This window comes from Dryobates pubescens, chromosome Z (genome assembly GCF_014839835.1).
Source record: "Dryobates pubescens isolate bDryPub1 chromosome Z, bDryPub1.pri, whole genome shotgun sequence".
In the NCBI taxonomy this organism is placed as follows: Eukaryota; Metazoa; Chordata; class Aves; order Piciformes; family Picidae; genus Dryobates; species Dryobates pubescens.
Genome location: NC_071657.1, coordinates 64,112,606 through 64,133,972, shown reverse-complemented (window position 1 = coordinate 64,133,972; position 21,367 = coordinate 64,112,606). Strand labels below are relative to the sequence as shown.

The 21,367-nt window shown below is 45.9% G+C and overlaps 1 protein-coding gene across 4 annotated transcripts in view; it reads right to left on the bottom strand.

The window, feature by feature from the left end:
* SETBP1 (SET binding protein 1) overlaps positions 1-21,367 on the bottom strand; it is a 310,605-nt gene that overhangs the window by 235,816 nt on the left and 53,422 nt on the right. For 2 of the 4 annotated variants that reach the window (XM_054178144.1, XM_054178145.1), the window contains exon 3: positions 17,121-17,204. The exons of the other annotated variants lie outside the window; for them this stretch is intronic. In XM_054178144.1, coding sequence (XP_054034119.1) covers positions 17,121-17,204 — 84 coding nt within the window. The remainder of the gene's footprint in view (positions 1-17,120; positions 17,205-21,367) is intronic. 4 annotated transcript variants of the gene reach the window in all.

Sequence of the window (21,367 nt, the reverse complement as noted above, 5' to 3'; positions counted from 1 at the left end):
TCTTAAAAAAGTGGAAGGACAAGAGTAATCTTTATAATTCATGTATTGATAGCAAAACTTTTAACATCTCCACCTTGAGAAGGAAAGAGTAAATTCACAGGAACTACTCTGAATTTTCCCCAAAAGAATTCCTTCTCCCACCCTATCATTTTTTTTTTGGTGGTAGATTATTTTCTAATAGGATTTACATTATCCTCTTGGCTTCTATGCAAATGGGTGAGACCACCTTCCCACACACTATTTCAGCTGGAACAGAGGGAAGGTGTTTCTCAGATCCTTGATGGGTTTATTTTTGTTTGTTTGTTTGCTTGTGATTTTGTTTTGGTTTAGTTTCCTTTAGGCTTTGTTGTTGTTGTTTTGGGGTTTTTTTAAGGGGTTTTGTTTTCTTTAACTGTCTCCAGTTGAGTTGTTTTTCTCATCAATACAGATATTCATGTTGACATTCTTCATACACAGAAGCATTCTCAATAGACAGATGCAGACAGTTAAACTTCAAGGAAAAGAAAGAACTTAATAGGCTCAGAAGCCCTTGCCTTGTAACCCACACCAGAAAAAGAAAAAAGCTCACAGGCAAGGCTCAGCTCTGCCAAAAACTGCTCAGTTGGGCTGGCTGGACCCCCCTCACTTTCCCTTCATTATTTCTTCATGACAAACCAGTTCCCCCTCTTTTCACTCCTGACCTGTTCTTGGGGGAGATGCCTTTTCATGATCCAGCTCTATCAGGAAAGGCTTCATTTCAGTGCCAAGAGAAATGTAGAAGAGTCCTCCAGGATGAAAGGTAAGATAACAACTTATTTCATCAAGCTAAAGAGCAGGTCTTCTAGGGGAGGCAGGCCATTTGCATACCATTTGGGTTCACCAAGAAAGATGCCTCTATTCTTCTGCCATCCTGCTTCACGATCTACGAGCAAACACTGGGTTGAAGAGGAGAGTCTATATTACACTCCAAATGCATTACTGGTCCACATGCATTGCTATAGGCCATCAGAATAAACCTGACAGTGCTTTGAAGTCTGTAAACTGATTCCTAGGTAACTGCTTAGAGTTTCTCCCCCTCCCGTCCCCCAAACAGCTTTTCATTTGATGTTCTGGCACAGAGCTAATCTGAGAAAGGATCAGAAACTCGAAGCTATTGACAGTAGTGACAGGAGTGTCTCAACGTGACAGCTGATTGAGCCCATCTCACATTTCTCTGACAAACTCAATTGCTCCAGTAAATCGAGTGAAAGTCAATACAGGCAGCTCCTCCTCGGGCCCTGGGTGCATCTTCCCCTTCCTCAACCCTCCTGGAGGCCCCTTGCCACTGTCCCCTCTTGTAGGAACACAGTTGAGAGTCCCATCCCCGTGTGTGATGATGATGTGGAGCCGCAGGTCATGCAAGGGTAGTAATGCCGTGTTCAGCTTAACAATACAAGACTTGGTTTATCTTACTGCTCCCCCTTCATGTTCAATATTTTCTTTCTTTTTTTGTAAGTAAAGACGTGTTCTGGGAAGTTACATTTCTCCTAAGTACTCAGCCCAGGCTTACACCACAACAGCCAGGCAGTGTTGGAGGTGCTGGAGTGCAGTGCTGTGTTTAAATGGCAGTCTGCAATACTGTGTGGGGGTAAGGAAAGGACATACAGGTCTGTTTCTGACGGCACAGGCTTGCAACAAAAGCCAGCTGCAAGGAGTAAAATCTTACAGCATCCAAGAGGTGAGAGAAGAGGTTCAAGCCCATTGTAGAGGGCAACCTGGTGATGGTAATCAGGCCACTAAGTCAGAGACTTACCAGGCTTTTTCCACACTGATTTTGGTGTAGCAGTGACTATGGCTTAGAGCAAGCAAATCACAAATCACCAATTAGACTAAGTAGCAGACACGAGGAACCTGAGTTTACACAGAAAACAGTGCAGGGAGACAGGCTAGACAGTGGGGAACACATGCAGGCCACCTTTTGCACAGGGAAATCAAATAGATTGCCATTACCAATAATGAAGTGCAAGGCTGGCATGGTTTCTGTCTCTCTGATTTCAGCACAGTTTATTTTTACAGAGGCAGCTTCCTTGTGCAAAGTACTGGCAAACGTGGTGCTGGCAGAGAGGTGGGAAGGGGGGAGCAGGGAGGACAGGGCTTCTTTGGGAGGACACAGAAACTTCTTCCCCCTGCTGGGATGGAGCAGGGCTGGAGATGGAGCTCTGGGAGAGAAAAGTGAAATTTCATAGAGACAAATGGCCAAGCTATTAATCTTGTTGACGACAGCAGTAAGGGAAGATGGAAGAGCAGGGGGAGGAGAAATTCAAATGGTGATGAGCAGGTATCAGGTGCTGAGAGGGCAAGGGTTAAAGACAACAAACTGAAATTTAGAGCCCTGCAAATGAAATAACAGGCTCTCTGCTGCACTAAGTCACATGAACTAATAACTACAGACACCCCTACACAAACACATTCTCCTCCCTCGGATTCTTAAACATTGTCAAGCTTTGCCTCCACTTACCCTACCCAGCAAACAGCTGAGAATACAAAAGCTGTGCTGTCCTGCCCGCCCTAAAAGAAATCAACTTAAACATTACAACACCTCTGCCCCAGTGTTATGCTCTGATGCCAGGACCAACACAGAGCAAGGGTGCCTGTCCCCCTCCCACCACTGCTCCCTGGCAGCTCAACACCTCAGAGCCAAAGCATCCTTCAGGCTTCCCTCCCTACTGGCTCTGCTCAGGCACATGTGCTCCTAACCAAATGACCTCATCTGGACCAGACTGAGCTTTCCAAGTCAACATAAATACAGCACATTGGAACTGCCAGTGATTTTCAAAGGGTTCAGCTAGGTCCCTCTCAGTTTTCACTCGGCACTTTACACATTTTGTCTGCTGGAGAATGGGAGCATTTTATATTCCCAGCTCCAATGCTGAACCTTCAGAAATGCTGCCTCCTCTGCAGTTAATATTTTGGTTCCAAACTTAACTGGTTAAAAAACTTGCTAAGAAATTTGGCATGGAAAAGAAAAAAAAGGGGGGGAGGAGGGAGGGAGGGAAAGGAGTGAGAAATGGTGGGGGAAGAAAAATAGTAGCAATATTTGGAATAACTCTGCAGCCAAGACAGCAAACCTGGTCCTTCTAATGGGACCACCCAAGTGAGCAAGACGTTAAGCTCTTACTCATGTGTGCTGTGGTCACTGCAGTATAATTCAAAGTCCAGAGGGGAGTTAGAAAAAGTAATAGTGGGGTTTAACAAGGGCTTAGCAGATGAAGGAAATTACTGGGCTCCTACCAAAGCTCATTCCCAAACCTGCAGCAGAATAGGATGTGATTCATAGATTCATAGAAGGGTTTGGGTTGGAAGGAAGCTGCAAGACCCAGTGCCCCCAGCATGGGCAGGGACCACTCCCTCTAGACCAGCTTGCTGAACGCCTCATCCAACCTGGCCTTGAACACCTCCAGTAAGGGGGAATTCAGCACTATCCTGGGCTACCTGTTCCAGGGTCTCACCACCCTCACTGTGAGGAATTTCTCCCTTACACCTACTCTAAATCTATACACCCACAGGTACTGAGAGAACTGGCAGATGAGGTTGCTAAACCCCTCTCTAGTCTATTCCAAAAGTCCTGGCAGTCTGGGGCAGGCCCCACAGAGTGGAGAAGGGGAAACATTACCCCCATTTGCAAAAAGGGTAAGAAGAAGGAACCAGGAAACTCCAGGCCGGTCAGTCTCACCTCTGTGCCTGGAAAGATCATGGAGCAGATGATCCTGGAGGCACTGCTGACACAGAAGAACAGTGAAGAGGTGATTTGGAACAGTCAGCATGGCTTCATCAAGGGCAAATCCTGCCTGACAAACCTGGTGGCCCTCTCTGAACAGGTGACAACATCAATAGCTGAGGGGCAGCAACTGATGTCGTTTCCCTGGAGCTGAGCACAGCCTTCGACAATGTCCCACACCACATCCTGGTCTCTACACCGGTGACACATGGGTGTGATGGGTGACCACTAGATGGATACAGAACTGGCTTGACGGCTGCACCCAAAGAGTGGCTGTCCATGGGTCCATGTCCCATGGAGGCCAGGGACAAGCAGAGTCCCTCAGGGATCAGTCCTGGGACCAGGCTTGTTCAACATCTTTGTGGGTGCCATGGACAGTGGCATTGAGTGCACCCTCAGCAAGTTTGCTGATGACACCAAGCTGTGTGGTGCAGCAGACAGGCTGGAGGGAAGGGATCCATCCAGAGGGACCTGGACAGGCTGGAGAGGTGGGCACAAGCCAGCCTCAGGAGGTTCCACAAGAACAAGGGCAGGGTCCTGCAGCTGGGTCGAGGCAATCCCAGGCACAACTCCAGGCTGGGCAGGGACTGGCTGGAAAGCAGCCCTGAGGAGAGAGACTTGGGGGGGCTGGGGGAGGAGAAGCTCAACAGGAGCTCTCAGTGTGCACTTGCAGCCCGGAAAGCCAACCAGATCCTGGGCTGCAGCAAGAGAAGTGTGGCCAGCAGGGCAAGGGAGGGGATTGTCCCCCTCTGCTCAGCTCTGGGGAGACCCCAGCTGGAGTACTGCCTCCAGTTCTGGAGCCCCTATTACCTGAGGGATCTGGAGGTGCTGGAAGGTGTCCAGAGAAGGGCCAGGAGGATGAGCAGAGGGCTGGAGCACCTCTCCTATGAGGACAGACTGAAGGAGTTGGGGCTGTTCAGTCTGGAGAAGAGAAGGCTCTGAGGCGACCTAATGAGAGTGGTGAAGCCCTGGAATGGGTTGTCCAGGGAGGTGGTCAAGGCCCCATCCCTGGAGGTGTTTAAGGCCAGGCTGGATGAGGCTCTGGCCAGCCTGATGTAGTGTGGGGTGTCCCTGCCCATGGCAGGGGGGTTGGAACTAGATGATCCTTGTGGTCCCTTCCAACCCTGACTGATACTACTATGATACTACTACTATGATACTACTACCCTCCTCAAGTGTAAAGCCATTCCCCCTTGTCCTGTCACTTGCAAAAAATCCCTTCCTGGCTTTCTTGTAAGCCCCTTTCAGGTACTGGAAGGCCTCTACTAGGTCTCCGCAGAGCCTTCTCCTCTCCAGGCTTAACAGCCCCTTCTCTCTCGGCCTGTCTCCACAGAGGAGGTGCTCCAGCCATCCAGCCATCTGATGCCCGTTGTGGTCCTCCTCTGGAGCCACGATCTCCTGTCCAGCTCAATAAACACAGGAGTAGGGGCTGGTGCTGCTGGAACAGGCTCTCACTGCCTGGACTTGCCAGAAGCTAACCACTTGTTCATCAGCTTCTCCCAAATGGAATGTTTTGGGATTTATCTGGAGGTGAGTAGAACCACTTCATCTAAGCACATTCCTGTCTTCAGACAAATAAACAAACAAACAACAAAACCAAAACCAACCCATCAAAAAAAAACTCTTCTGAATGCCACCTAATGAAATACCATGTGAGCTGCTGGTACAGCATCCATAAAGCAGCCTCTGTGGGAAGCCTTCCTTATTTTAAAGTCCTTAGTTAGTTCAACATCAGTCCTTTAAGTGTCATGAATAGGTTGGTTGGCTTGGTTGGGTCAAGTCTAAAGTTCTTTTTCAAGCCATAATTAGAAGTATTGCTGGTGAGGAAACTGTATTTATGATGCTGCAAGTGCAAAGATAAAACAAATCAAGAAGTTCAGAAAGCCACTTAAAATAAAAGTGGATGGAAACACAACAGAACACCCAAAGACATAGCAGGTGAGTTCTGAGATGACCACCCCTACTGCTTTCTTCAGTCTAGCTGAAACCCTCCCACCAGCAAAAGCCTAACGTTAGATTTAGCGATGGCATCGCCAAGAACAGAGCAAGAGTCATGTTCAGGGTTGGCTGGAGCAGTGTCCTTTCTCTCCGGGATTACACTGTTCGTATCCTGGCCTCTAGGAAAGAGGAGGATTGATGTGTAGCACCGGATGAGGGAGGAGGGGGACAAATAGAAGGGGAACAAGAGAGAAAAATCTGATGCCCAACATGAAACATTTAAGCCCTAAAATTCCGTAGGGATATGATCCTACCCTGCAGCATTGGTTTTTTTTGCCAGAGAATTAAAAACAAGGACTTTTCCCAGTGTCACTGCAGGCCACAGAAGATAAATCCAAATGACAGGGCTTAAGTTATGAATATGGGGAATTAGAGATGAGAAGTAAAGCAGCTTATAATGACTCTCCCATGGAATACAAGCTTCAGTATTGATTTTGAAATGCCCTGTCTTCATTCTAGCAGGGTCTTGAAAATGAAGCTTAAGTGTTTCTTCACCTTTTAGCCACTTTGGCATAATTTGACGATGATAAAAAGAGAATATGAAAGCTTCTGCAGGCTGCTATTCATCAGAAATCATTCCCTTGTTTTCTAAGTGCAACCACTGATTTCTAAGGAAGATGATGAGAAACATACTTCAGTTAACTTCCTTATGAAGGTAGCAGTGGTTCAACTCAGAGCCTCCATTCCCAACACAGTCAGTGGAAGGAGGTCAGTCAGTCAGACACCTGACGTCAAACCTCAGGAGTGCCCTGCAAAAAGCCTACAGCAGCAGTGACCCTGCAGCACTGTGGAACACAGAGCTCATGGTAAGTGCTTAGAATCTCCTTGCCAGCCTCAGGACACTTGGTGTCTTGGCCCATAGCATCTCTAGACAACACAATTATCTATATCTAGATGGAAACTTTCACACCAAGTCACCCTCACATGTTTTCCCATGCCTATAATGTGACAAGGTAAAGGGCCAGGCAGCCCAGGGTACACTGAGAAGGACACAGGGTTGTGAAAATTAATTTTATCATTTTTTCTGATTCCAGCTTTTGTGTCAGATAATCATACCTCCCACTCACTTGCAAATCATTCCAGGTGCTTTTAAAAGGCTTGACATCAACTACCAAAATAGTCATGATGAGTATCTTTGAACATGAGCCTGCAGTGTGCCCAGGCAGCCAAGAGGGCCAATGGCATCCTGGCCTGCATCAGGAACAGTGTGGCCAGCAGGAGCAGGGAGGTCATTCTGCCCCTGTACACTGCACTGGTTAGGCCGCACCTCGAGTACTGTGTCCAGTTCTGGGCCCCTCAGTTCAGGAAAGAGGTTGACTTGCTGGAACAAGTCCAGAGAAGGGCAATGAAGTTGGTGAGGGGTTTGGAGCACAGCCCTGTGAGGAGAGACTGAGGCAGCTGCGGTTGCTTAGCCTGGAGAAGAGGAGACTCAGGGGCGACCTTATTGCTGTCTACAACTACCTGAAGGGAGGTTGCAGACGGATGATGGTTCTCTTCTCCCACGCAGCCAGTACCAGAACAAGAGGACACAGTCTCCGGCTGCGCCAGGGGAGGTTTAGGCTGGATGTTAGGAAGAAGTTCTATACAGAGAGTGATTGCCCATTGGAATGGGCTGCTGGGGGAGGTGGTGGAGTCGCTGTCATTGGAGGTTTTCAGGAGGAGACTTGATGGAGTACTTGGTGCCATGGGTTAGTTGTTTAGGTGGGTTGGATTGGTTGATGGGTTGGATGTGATGATCTTGAAGGTCTCTTCCAACCTGGTCTATTCTATTCTATTCTATTCTATTCTATTCTATTCTATTCTATTCTATTCTATTCTGTGAGACAAAAACACAAGGCCTTATCCCTCATAGCTTTTCTCTGTTTGCTCAGTCCCAATGTGACCAACCCATTCCAACAACAGAGTGAAGTAACTACTCTCCTGAATAACTCAAACCCTTGAAGAGGTAAGACTAAGAGGCAAAACTAAAGTGAAACAACTTGGCTAAGTTTGTAGAAAATGAAAGCCTATTTCCTGAAGGCCAATACTAAGCTGCCAGGCTGATCCTGCTGCCCTCCGAAGACAAGCATCACTACCTGAGAAAGTACAGTGAGGTTTCCTGTGGCTTTTCATTTTCCTTACTGCATTTTTTCTCAACAAAAGAAAAGCCATTAATATTTGATCATTCCTGCATGTAAGATGCAGTTGCTAAAATGGTTTTGCAGTTAACAGCCTCCAGTTGTAGACTGAATTGATGACACTTAAAATGTGCCCATGAGCCATAGCAGAATGATCCCATTACAGTAGTGCCTTAGTAATGCTGTGTTAGTTAAGGTTATATTGTCTGGTTTTGGGGGTTTATAACCCAGCTGTGTGAATATATTCTCCAGGCTGTAACCAGTTGCAGAGGGAAAATAGTCCTGCAGCAAATCACACAGCTTTTTCTTCTACTTTTTTCCTACTTCAGATCAGACTTTTGTCTGGTTCTTTTCAAGATGTAACATTCCTCTGTCAGGATGCTAGGAGCCACACTGTACTTCAAGCCAATGTTATTCTAGCTCTGGCAAGGCCTGCACCATGCTAATATCCAAATACTCCCTAGTCTTTAACATGAAGGATATCTGTGCTGCTACCACTGCTTTACAAAGAGCTGAGGTATAGTGGGAATTAAATCACATGTCTGATCATGGAGGAAACCTGCAGCAGACTGAGGGACTGAAGCAGCATCTCTGAAGGGTGAGCTCACTCTGTATACACTGAACACCTTCTTCTTCCACCTACTATAAAGACTTCAAACTCTAGCTTGAATGACTGCTCTCCTGCACAAAGGATTTTTCTTTCTTCTGCAAAGACTCAGTTTCATTTTACAGAGCCTCCTGAGTGGTTTCATTGGAAGTAATGTTTTAAAAACTGATTTTTACCTATATGAGGAAACTTTAAATCCAAGGCACACACACACCTTAGACTGCTACCATCTCTCACCAATCAGACTCTTACGAATGGGGGCTGCTCAGTCTGGAGAAGAGAAGGCTCCCAGGTGACCTCATTGTGGCCTTCCAGGATCTGAAGGGGGCTACAAGAAGGCTGGGTAGGGACTTCTCAGGATCTCAGGTAGTGATAGGACTAGGGGGAATGGAATGAAGCTGGAGGTGGGGAGATTCAGGCTGGAGGTGAGGAAGAAGTTCTTCCCCATGAGAGTGGTGAAGCCCTGGAATGGGCTGTCCAGAGAGGTGGTTGAGGCCCCGTCCCTGGAGGTGTTTAAGCCCAGGCTGGATGAGGCTCTGGCCAGGCTGATGTAGTGTGGGGTGTCCCTGCCCATGGCAGGGGGGGTGGAACTAGATGATCCTTGTGGTCCCTTCCAACCCTGACTGATACTATGACACTATGAATAAAAAAGGAACTCATGAAGTGAGGTATAACAAAGAGTTGTAAGAGATACAGAGAACAAAAGGCTGTTGAGATGGAGCAATGCAAAAATTTTCCTACCAGTAAGGCCAATCCAACAGCAGAACAGGCTTCCATGTGAACCTCGGCAAGAGTTGCCACTTGAGCCACTCTAAGCTTCAGCTGAACACATTTTCCATTAATAACCAGTGCAATGACTGAACATTTCCTGAATGTAGAACAACCATACTGGGTACAATTACAGGCAGCTGACCTGCTGAGATTTAGGACCTGAATTTCATCTCATGTGATGTTGACTCTAGTACAATGGGAGCAAAAGGAGGGTGCAAATTGCCACTGTTCTGCTTGGGTAGCATTTTTCATCCATGCCAAGAGAGGTGTGAAGTGCTCCACAAAGTTGCAAACACAACACTCCAACCAGCAAGCAGGTCCTTCTCTCCAACTGCCACCCTGCACAAAGTCTTTGCACTTTTCTTGCTCTCAGCTCTCAGCACCTCTGAACAGGCCATTTGGTTAGAATGAACCTCAGAGTAGATGGGATATGAATTCATGTGGCATCTGTCATCTAAAAGGTGGATGACTGATACTGACCCTGCCATGGTGTCTTCACACGCTGGCATCTGCTAAGGGGAAATGGGAACAAGACAGAGAGGGAGAGGCAGCAAATGTAACCCGAATGCCAGAGAGCAATGGTGAAAGATGGTCCTTACTATGTCATAACCAAATGGACAAGTCCAAATCTGCACCTACGCCTTCTCTTCATTCATCTGTGTGTTGTCCCTGTCCTCATTCAGTCTCATCACAGCAGGTAAGCTGCTAACTTGGAAGGAATGGGACTGTCTGGAGCAGCAGATTCTCTTTCAACTCTTTCACTCTCTGGCCTTTTAGAGAGATCAGTGAAAACAACAAAATAGGTATTAATGCTCACTAGGATTGTAGAGCCTGAAATGACATGAGGCAGCACTTTCCTCAGCTGCTTTAGTTCTCTTTTATCATGCTGCTGCCTGTTTGCCTTTGAGGAGTATAAATGACTCTTTCAAATTCAGGATTTGAGGCTGATGATGACAATTGATAACACTAATTTTTTCATGTGTGAAGCACTTTTCATTCACAGGGCTCTCAAATTGCTTTTCAGAATTGTAAAGCTTCCCTTCATCTACCACTGAAATGAACCTGCCTTCAAGGTGGAACAAAGGACCCATCAATGCAAGGTGCTAGTACCCAGCAATTAAGGGCTGGAAATGGAGAACAACGTGCAGGGTCAAGTCAAGTGGGCAGAATACACATCCTGAATGAGAATCTGGACAACACATCATTGCCAGGACTCACATGCTCCAACTCAGGAGAGAAAGTGCAATGGAATCATCACTGGCTAGAAAAGATCAGAATTCCACCTCTCCAACAGGGACAGGGCACTGTGTTGAAGCACACATTTACAACATTGAAAGAAAAAAAAGGAAAAGAAAGAAAATACAAAACCACAAACCAATACAAAACCAACAACAATTTGCTGCCTGACCTTTCTGAAGCCTTTCCTGAAAGAAAACAGTTTTGGTCCCCCCCCAACTTCCTGCAGAAAGGAAAGGCTCTATTGAACTTCAGTGTACACCATGCTATATTGCACAGGAAACCAAACCCATTTTGAAATTAATATGAACTGCAAGAGGAGATCACAAGGTGGGAAACTCTTGAAGTACATGCAAGACTGTTCATGAAATGAGTGAGAAAAGGAAATAGGTGATTATAAAAGGTCATCAGAAATGTCCCTTTAGCAGAGGCATTGTACGAAGGGAGGTGCAGGCTACCACAACATGAACCTGCTACAGCTGAACTTGCAAAGGATACCCAGAACTTCAACCTCTTTTGTTCAAAGAATTATATTTAGGAAGTTTCTTTCACAACATTAAGCCTCCAAAACTTACATAAATCCAGAGAATGGAGACAACTTCCATTTCACAACACAAAACAAACGAATGAAAGCAGACAGCTTTCCCAGCCACAGGAACACAGATGTTTCGCACTCGATTCAGCAATGATCAAAGCACAACTACTGTATGAAACTGGAAGGGCCAGACCAGAGGCAGTTGGTTGAGTCTGCTACTCAAAAATTCTTGTCCCAAATCAAATCCCATTGAGGAAAAGAGAGTTTCTAAAACAAGTTTTCTGAGAGTAATTTTTCTACAGCATTTTGGTTCACCAAGCAGCAAGAAAATTGTGGCATTTGAATGGAAAGGCAAAGGTGGTCCCTGCTGCTGAGAACAACACACATCACACAGGGAGGAAACAACTCTGAACTGGCAGCAGGGACAAGATGCAGATGAGTATTTTGGACAGGAAAAGAGTAATTGGTGAGATGAGTGTAATGACAGAGCTACAATGCCTGCTTCTAACAGGCACCAGTGCTAGAAGTGATGTGTTTAGCATTGGTGCTTCCTGAAATCTCAAAGGACTGGATAAACTAGGAGAGTTTCCTATTGTCCCATGTTACTCATATGATCACCTCTCCTGTTTTATTCAACAAAGAAAGTATTTTTAAGGGTGCTTTACTGCCTAGGCACCTCAGACATTTAACATGCTCTTTGTATTTTGTTTCTTGTTTTATTTTTCTTATAACCTGTGTAGAACCCAATGATTTTTCAAGAAGATTGAAACTGCCATAAACTCAGAGCAGGAGAGGGTGGGCAGCATACCTTCACTCCACTAATTCTATCCTCCTGCTTTCTTCCACTCATGTATTTCCAAATGATCTAATGATTTAATTTATTTTTATTACTCTGATTTCTCTTATTGGAGAGAAACATTAATGGTTAAGGATGTAGAGTGCACAAGCCTTTGCACTCCTTTGTTTCATGCTTCAGTGGATTTCTTGCTGACTAGCAGAAGGATGCAAGGGAGAGCCAGTGAAGCTAAGGCAGATTCTCCAAAATCTCATCTCAGCTCCCTGCTACACCCTCAACAGATATTACAACACCAGCTGCCAAAAGAACTTAGCTCTGACACAGTTCAGGCCAGGCCAGTTAGCTATTTAAAGAGATGGGTTTATTTATACACTTTTTACCCTCCTTCCCTCCCCACCAAACTCCCACCCTGTCTTTTAAGATGGGAAATTACCAGCAGCCCTGATCATGTACAATTTGACAGCAGTTTACCAGATAATTTGGTCTTTGCTGGTACTTTTATTCTTCAATAAATTCCTTCAACCATTAAACAATGCTACTGCCACAGCAGCCTTGGCAGAGATCAACAGAACGTGGCAGGTCTGCTCCAGGTTTCTAGTCCTACCCTCCAGGTATCAAAGAGCTAGATGGAGGAAAAAGACATTTTCCTTTCCTTTGCTCACTTCAAAAGGGTTTTGTCCTGAATTTCCATACAGTCAATTACAACATTTTTTAAAGACATAAAGGTGGATGGGGGTGGGAAGGGGAAAAGGAAGGTGGAGGGCTGGTAGATTGGGCACTGGGGAGATTTGTTTCAATCTACTACTTAAGTAATTGTGCCTTTGCTGAAATAATGATCATGTTTGTTAATAGCACTGTGTCAGCTCCTTTAGCAAATGAAAAATCTGCCCTGTTTGGAAAGCCAGAGCAATTATGAACTGCACTACTCTCTACTCTGAAGAGATCTCTGGTGACACAGAAGGGAAGGACACGTATTTTGATACATGAGTATAGAGAGTTACAGATAGATATACAGACAGATGGAATAGATGATAGGTGGAAAGAGAGATAGGTAGATAGATAGATAGGTACATACATACATGCACACACATACATACATATACATACACATACATAATTTATACAGGGCTGCAGTCCCTAGTTCAGTGACCTGGAAAGAGAAGTTGGCATCCTCACAACTTTGTGCACAAATCTAACGGTGCTGCACGCCTGACCTCCACAGCGCAGGGTTTATTCTAAGAATCCAGGCATTCTCAACAAAGGTGGCTGCTTTGGGGTCTACTTGGTACAGCTGGCATCCCAGAAATCTAATCTCATCTGCAGTCCTGCCAGCTGTAGAAACCTGCTACAATCACTGGAATGGACCTTAAAACCTTGTCCTTGCAAGGACTGCACATGCATTGGGTCATACTGGAATCTACCCAAGTTTAGAAAGGAAAATCAAGTGGACATATAAGAAAGCATCAGAGACATTACTTCATCCCCAACCCTGAATTCAACCCTTAGAAAGAGGCAAACACCTGAGAGACTTCAGGGGAAAGGAGGACACTCGGATGAGGCCAAAGAAGCCCACAGGGGAAGCTGTTTCATTTCTGGAATGTGGACCATGTGCATCTATTTTTAGTTTTGAACCAGAAGTCCTGAGCCCTGTGCTGGCCCAACGAGAGCTGCGGCCCAGCCATCCACTAATAGCTAGTAGTTCTTAATAAAGAGCAGCACTTAGGTAAAGGGATGAGGTTACTGTTGGAGGGGTCATGATTAGTAATGATTAATCTGATCCTTGCCAACATAAACTGGATCCACTGTTCATTAAATAATTATTCTGCAGCGTGGATACAATTTCCAGAGGAGGCATACATTTGTCATATTAAAACCAAAAACAAACACACAGGACAGGAGGCTCTGACTTCTCAGTAACACACGAGTTCTCACGAGCACCCAGAAAAGTTAAGTAATGAGAAAAAACATCAAAGGGTGAGAGCAGTCAAATATTGATGAGCTGCCTGAATTTTGTAAGAAGCAGAGGGAAAAAAAATGTTAGACTAAACTCTGAGAAGGCAGAGCTGCATGTGCTGAGAATACAAAGTGCTCTGCTACCTCTGGTTCTCAGCCTTACGCACAACTTCATTTGGCATACTTTTGGTTTGGACACATTTTCCCTCATTTTAAATGACAATTTGCTTTTCTCTGAAAGTACACCAAAAAAAAAAATCCCTTCTTCAGACCTCTCTTTCCTGCTTTATGTTAATATACTACTTAGCACAAGGAAATCCTAGTCCAGGATTGCCATTCCTATGCAGCAGTGAGCCTCAAATCATAAGCAAGGGTACAACAAATGCTGGGGAGTGACAAATTCCTGGGAAACTAATAACCACTCTGAAGAGCATAGATGAAATTCAGTCTGGGCCTTGGTGCACAGGTTAATTCTGCTCCCACAAAGCAGACAGACATGGTGCCAATGGCAGCAGCGGACACAAAGGTTTTGCTGCCAAGAGGTGACCTTACTTTGGGACTCTTCTCAACCATCCTGCTTCCCCAGCTCCAAGCTTCACCAGGACCATCCACGCAGGGTGGGACTCTAGCTTTTCAATGCACCAAACAGATTCCCTTTCCTTCAAAGCTTTATTGCACTGGCTAGCCTTCCACCTCATCTCATAGGGTTTCATTTGAACTGGAAGATCACACAACAAAGACCACCAGCCTCTCCTCCTGGTGCAAACCCGACACGAAGGTGAAATCCCAGCCCTATGTGAGCATGCTTTGTGAGCACGCTTGGACTTCTGCCCTCCAGAGTGATGGGGACAGGCTGTACACACTAGTGCCTTGCATCATAGAAGATACCATGTACACAGCTGCCTTTGGATGTCAGACTTGAGGAAGCACATCTTGGGGTGCATCCTCTGGCCAAGGAAATCAAGGTGCCTTCTCTTCCACAAGCATAGTGAAGAAGTAACAGTAAATGAAATCCTCAGCAACAGGGTTAAGACTTGTTTCAGCTGGGGATTTTAACTGGTGGGGCACTGTGCCTAGGGCTTTTTGGAAGTTGCAACACTGACTTGAAAGAATGAAAATAATTAAAATCTTTGCAAAGTGCCACCTTTCACAAAAATGTAGTTCGTTCCAAACATTTAACTAGTTAATGGTACAGAATCCACAACTTATGATTGAGTTGCATTTTGACTCAACTAGTCAAAGGCATCACAGGAAAACACAAAGCAAACCCAAGGAAACTGACAAAAGAAAGGGAAAGCCCCCAGGAGGAGCAGTGAAGGTAAATCTTTAAAATCTGACATAGGGTGTGAGGGGAGGGGATAAGGTTCTGCAAACAAACCAAAACCCAGTGCAGTGTTTCTCCTCTTCACAAAGCAAAATAAGCTGTTCATAAAATAATGCTTCCTTGGTCTTCTGGCAATTAGTGTCCTGAAGGATTAGCCTACAATCATCAGCAAGTGTTTGCCTTTCCCAGCCAATGTCACCAGAGAAGTCTGTGTTTACCTACAAGGCCCAGGGGATACTTTATAATCCAAGCAGAGGTCTTGCATTCACAAATGTTCCACACTGCCACCCACCCTCCTGTACTGGCTTCCTCCCCACCTACCTCCTGTCCCCTGAAATACTGGCAGAGCCCTGCAGCGAACACAACAAACGAGCGCCACAGCCCCTGAAGCAAGCCCTGACCCAGCAGGGAAGTGTTGTCGAGATGGGCAACTCATCACTAGACATCAAACATTAGATCTCAAAAAGTAACCTTATGCAAAGAATAATCTACCCCTGTCTCAGCATAAAACAGAATGGTACTATTCATTCCCTTCTATCACCTACTCTATAACTGAAGTATTGTCATCAATGAGTTTTAGGTCCAGCAGTCAGGGCTTGTCAGAGATAGTGCCATCAAGATGTTCCCACTTCATTTTCAATCTCTACTACATACAAGCTGACACTGTTTTAGCCCTTATGTAAATCAAGAGTGATTCAACCAGAGTACAAGAATGCAGCAAAACACTGAAGAATAAAATGGGTAAAAATGTTTTATTTCTTAATTGATGTTCTCCTGCTTTGTTAGAATTTCAACATGAGAAAATCAAGCTTATACTTGAGAGAATGGAAAGCTATTCTCTAAAGAAAAATAGTGTGAACCCTTGTCTTGATGGCAAACTGATAGCAGAGCTATGAATGAATTGTTTTGAAAGAAACAGTAAGAAAGCCAACATCAGTGAAAGGCTCAATCCCTACACAGCATGTGGGAGTTTGACCAGTGCCCCTCACAACAGAGCTCACCACATAACAGACAGAACTGTCCTCAGAGTTTCTCAGACCCTAACAAAACCAGGATCAGAGATTAATTATGTTTGATGAACATTTCTGTCGAAAACTAAAATAATTTTTCTTCCTGAGAACTCAGATCCTTTTCCATCAGTTAATTATTGCTGGAGCCTTGTGCACACTCTGTGGATCTGCTTCAGGCCTACACCTGGTGACATGTTGTTCACAAGGTACCTTACACAGCAAAGTTATTTAATATTTGGTGTCACCTGCTTCACTCTTCAGGTTTGCCATCAAGTGACCCAGTATCTGAAAGTGTTTCTGCTCAAACAGATTTGTCTTTCATCTTTGGAAGAATGACCTCTTTACTCCAACTTCTGCTTAGCTACAAAGCTGGAAGGACATAATAACTGAAGCTTTTGAGAGAGATAAACTGGGCTGGTCTGAACAAGCACCAAATGGTAGGCGGTGGGGGAACGGCTGCTAGCTGGCTATCATTCACAGCAGAGTCCACTCGCTTTCAATTGCTGAACCCAACCTCCATCTCACCAATTTCAGAAGAAGGAGCCATTCACTCCAAATCATGACCATTGAATCCTGGTCATCAATGTGTGAACATTCTTCTACATGTCTGTCATAAGGGATCTCAACACCAAGTACTATTGTGGCGGTGTAACCTCAGAATGAATGCATGCAACAAATGCCACACTGCCTGCTGAAGCAGGCACAGCGTGAGACCAAAGGCTGTCTGCATTTAGCCTGCAAGGAATTACAGTTCCTGAAGACAGACACTGCCTGGTGCAGATTCTTATGAAGAGACAGAATTCAGGAGTTAATCAGCCAGCTGGGAATAGGTCAGGCTAAGGCATTAGCAGCTATTATTGCCATGAATCCCTGATCTTGCTGTAGAGTTTTTCCACAAATAACAAAACAGCAACATGAATTCGGTGTCGATGTCAGCCAGGCCAAGGACCCTGATATGCAACAGAACAGTTTAAATCCACCAGGTGTTAGTTCACATTGTCTTTCACTTCCATCAGTTAAGGTACATATTGACTGACCTGATCTGAATCTTTTACTTGAGCATTTTTCCCTTTTCTGCAACCACAGCTCATGAGCAGTTTTGCATCTCCAATGACTTTTCCCTATAAAAGATAAGACAAGACAAACATGAGCACAATCTGAACAACTGAAGATCAAGAGGTGGAAGAAAAGGCTTTAGGGAAGCCTGTGAATTCATTCTGCATTGACAGGAGATACCTTTCCAGAGGGGCAGCTCCCAAGCTCCCCAAAGGCCAATGTCACAACACTGGGGATGTCATGCAGACAGTGGCAGGAAGATAATAAGGTTTGTGGAAAAACACAGAACATGGGCAAACCAAGCTGAAAAGGACACAGGTGATTGTAATCCAATGTGTTCAGTATGCATACTTGAACAGAAACAAGTATGTCATAATCAGGGAGCACAACTACCAACCTGGAGTGACTCAAGATAAAACACACACATCAGCATTTCTGTTCACCCTCACCAAGTTAGTGCTCTCTTGTTTCTGGTGATGTTAGATTTGGTGAAATAAAAGGCCACAGGTGTGATTTGCCCTCATCAGGACACCTGGCCCACCAGAACACTGGTGAGGCATTGCCAGGAATCCAGCAGCTCACTTTCACCCAGCACTTGCTGGTGCAGAATCTGCAGCACCAGGAACACACTGGGGTCAAGGGAGATTTTATGAAGAAACAGGGTCCTGACGTCCTCCTTTTGCCTAACAATAGTTTGGGAGCTTGAGTACCTTCTTTTCCTTTATAATCCAATAGGAATGACTCAGCATGACCTGAGCAGCAAGGCCCCCACATGTTAATGTGGTTCTTTTCTGGGGGGATTATTTGAGTCACTTTGGTTATTCACCAAAGCAATTGTTGAGCTTTTAGGACCCAGACATCTCAGTAAATAACCAGAACAGAAAGGGACTGTGATCCCAAGTGTGTTTGTTCAAAATGATCCTTAAGTTCCAACAGCAACACAGCCAAGTCAGAGCCCAAAAATGCCTTGTAATTATTTGCTTTCTTATAGACACACACACCAAGACATTGCCTTTTTTCATACTTCTGCTACCTACAGCTGCAAAATAAACATGCTCAGCATCTGCTGGGCAACAGAAGGAGAATCTCCATGCACAGCCATGGAGAGTCAGTGAATGTGAACTAGGTGAACTCACACGAAAGTACTCTATATGATGAGGAAGGGAACTGCAGCCATTACTCAATGTCAGGGCACAGCAGTGAGATGACCCTGGGTAGCAGGAACTAGAAACAGGCAGAAAAACTTCTAGTCACCTTGGAAGAGCCTGATGTCTGTCAGGTGTGTGGAAATCTATTACTTGGTGCTCCCAGAACCTCACCAGTCCCAGTAAAGTCAGGTAATGCACAAATGTTGTCTTTACTCCCTCTCCCAGAAAGAGAGACTGAAAAGGCTGAGCCTACACCTCTACACCTGATACCTAACCAAATGGCCAGTGTTTGGCCTGTTGATTGCAACCTGTCAAACCCCAAGGTTTGCAATGGCACCCTCTGACCGTGACTCCTGTCTGTTCTAGATGTTTTGCTCTTTTTCCATTACTGCAGTCCTTCACAGTGAGCCTGTAATAAAAAATCATTCCCCAGAAATAAGTTATTGAACTAAAATTAAAATTATGTAATGATTTTATCAAACTTCTATGTCAGAGATTGGCATCTGAGGCACGTGGAGAGACTTGCCTGTTCAACCAAAGACACGCCACAGACACCCCACGGCACACAGACAGCCAGGATCTCTGACAGTGGTTACAGAGTCACGATATATCTCTTTAGGAAACATGACTTGCTATCAGTCATCTCCTCCCAGTATCTGCTGAGAAGACATTGTGATGAAAACCATAATCCAGCTCTTTTTACATCACAAACCAAGGAAAAACTCCAATTTTTAGACCCTTCTCCCGCTTCCAGGATATAATGTCATGCAAACCATCACCTCATGACAAACCATGAGCTCATGACAAACCATGACCATGTTCTACTGTCCAGATGAAGTATCACCACCTTTATTTAACAGAGGAAAAATGCAAACTGCTGTTTATACTCACCTGGAAAGGCCACCTCAGGCAGTTCAGCAAGGCCACGTGCAATATCCTGCACTTGTTTTGGGACAATACTCAGTATTGGTACAGGCTGGGGAATGACAGAATTGAGAGAAATCCTGCCTAGGACTGTGAGCCCAGAAGGTCAACAACAGCCTGGGCTGCATCTAAAGAAGCATGGAAAGTATATCAAGGCAGGTGATTCTGCCCTTCTCCTCCATACTGGTAAGACCCTACCTGCAGTCCTGCATCCAGGTCTGGGGTCCTCAGCACAAAAAAGATATGGACTTGTTGGTGTGGGTTCAGAGGAGGCCACAAGAATGATCAGAGTTGAAACACCTCTCTTACAAGGATAGGCTAAGAGAGTTCGTTCAGCTAGGAGAAGAGAAGGCTCTAGGGAGACCTTGCTGCAGCCTATCAGTACTAAAAGAGGGCCTATGAGAAATATGAGGACTGTATATTTAGCAAGGCAACAGGACAAGTGCAATGTTTTCAAAGTTTTCAAAGCACAAGAGTGTAAGAATAGAATAGAAGAAGAACAACAGAATTAACCAGGTTGGAAAAGACCTTCCAGATCAAGTCCAACCAATCACCCAGCACTATCTGATCAACTAAACCATCACAGTATCACCAAGGTTAGAAGAGACCTTGAGGATCGTGGAGTCCAACCTGTCACCACAGACCTCATGACTAGACCATGGCACCAAGTGCCACGTCCAATCCCCTCCTGAACACCTCCAGGGATGGGGACTCCACCACCTCCCTGGGCAGCACATGCCCATGGCTAACAACTCTCTCCACGGAGAACTTTCTCCTCACCTCGAGTCTAAACCTCCCCTGGCACAGCTTGAACTTGTCCCTCAGCTTGGGACTGCTGGCCACACTGTTCTTGAGGCAGCCAAGAGGGCCAATGGCATCCTAGCCTGCATCAGGAACAGTGTGGCCAGCAGGAGCAGGGAGGTCATTCTGCCCCTGTACACTACACTGGTTAGGCCACACCTTGAGTCCTGTGTCCAGTTCTGGGCCCCTCAGTTTAGGAAGGAGGTTGACTTGCTGGAAGGTGTCCAGAGAAGGGCAACAAAGTTGGTGAGGGGTTTGGAGCACAGCCCTGTGAGGAGAGACTGGGGGAGCTGGGGTTGCTTAGCCTGGAGAAGAGGAGGCTCAGGGGTGACCATATTACTCTCTACAACTACCTGAAGGGAGGTTGTAGACAGATGGATGTTGGTCTCTTCTCCCAGGCAGCCAGTACCAGAACAAGAGGACACAGTCTCAGGCTGCACCAGGGGAGGTTTAGGCTGGAGGTTAGGAAGAAGTTCTATACAGAGAGAGTGATTGCCCATTGTAATGGGCTGCCTGGGGAGGTGGTGGAGTCACCAACATTGGAGGTGTTCAGGAGGAGACTTGATGGGGTGCTTGGTGCCATGGGTTAGTTGTTTAGGTGGTGTTGGATTGGTTGATGGGTTGGACACGATGATCTTGAAGGTCTCTTCCAACCTGGTTTATTCTGTTCTATTCTATTCTCTTGTTCTGGTGCTGGTTGCTAGAGGGAAGAGACCAACCCCTTTCTGTCTACAACCACCTTTCAGGTAGTTGCAGAGGGCAATGAGGTCACCCCTGAGCCTCCTCTTCTCCAGGCTAAGCAACCCCAGCTCCCTCAGCTTCTCCTCATAGGGCTTGTGCTCAAGGCCTCTCCCCAGCCTTGTTGCCCTTCTCTGGACACGTTCAAGTGTCTCAATGTCCTTCCTAAACTGAGGGGCCCAGAACTGGACACAGGACTCAAGGTGTGGCCTAACCAATGCAGAGTCCAGGGGCACAATGAACTCCCTGCTCCTGCTGGCCACATTATTCCTAATGCAGGCCAGGATGCTATTGGCCCTTACCTCCCTGGGCAGCACATTCCAATGGCCAATCTCTCTTTCTGGGAAGAACTTCCTAACATCCAGCCTGAACCTCCCCTGGCACAGCTTGAGACTGTGTCCTCTTGTTCTGGTGCTGGCTGCCTAGGAGAAGAGACCAACCCCCACCTGGCTACAACCTTCCTTCAGGCAGTTGGAGAGAGCCAGAAGGTCTCCCCTGAGCCTCCTCTTCTCCAGGCTAAGCAACCCCAGCTCCCTCAGCTTCTCCTCACAGGGCTGTGTTCCAGACCCCTCCCCAGCTTTGTTGCCCTTCTCTGGACACCTTCCAGCATCTCAACA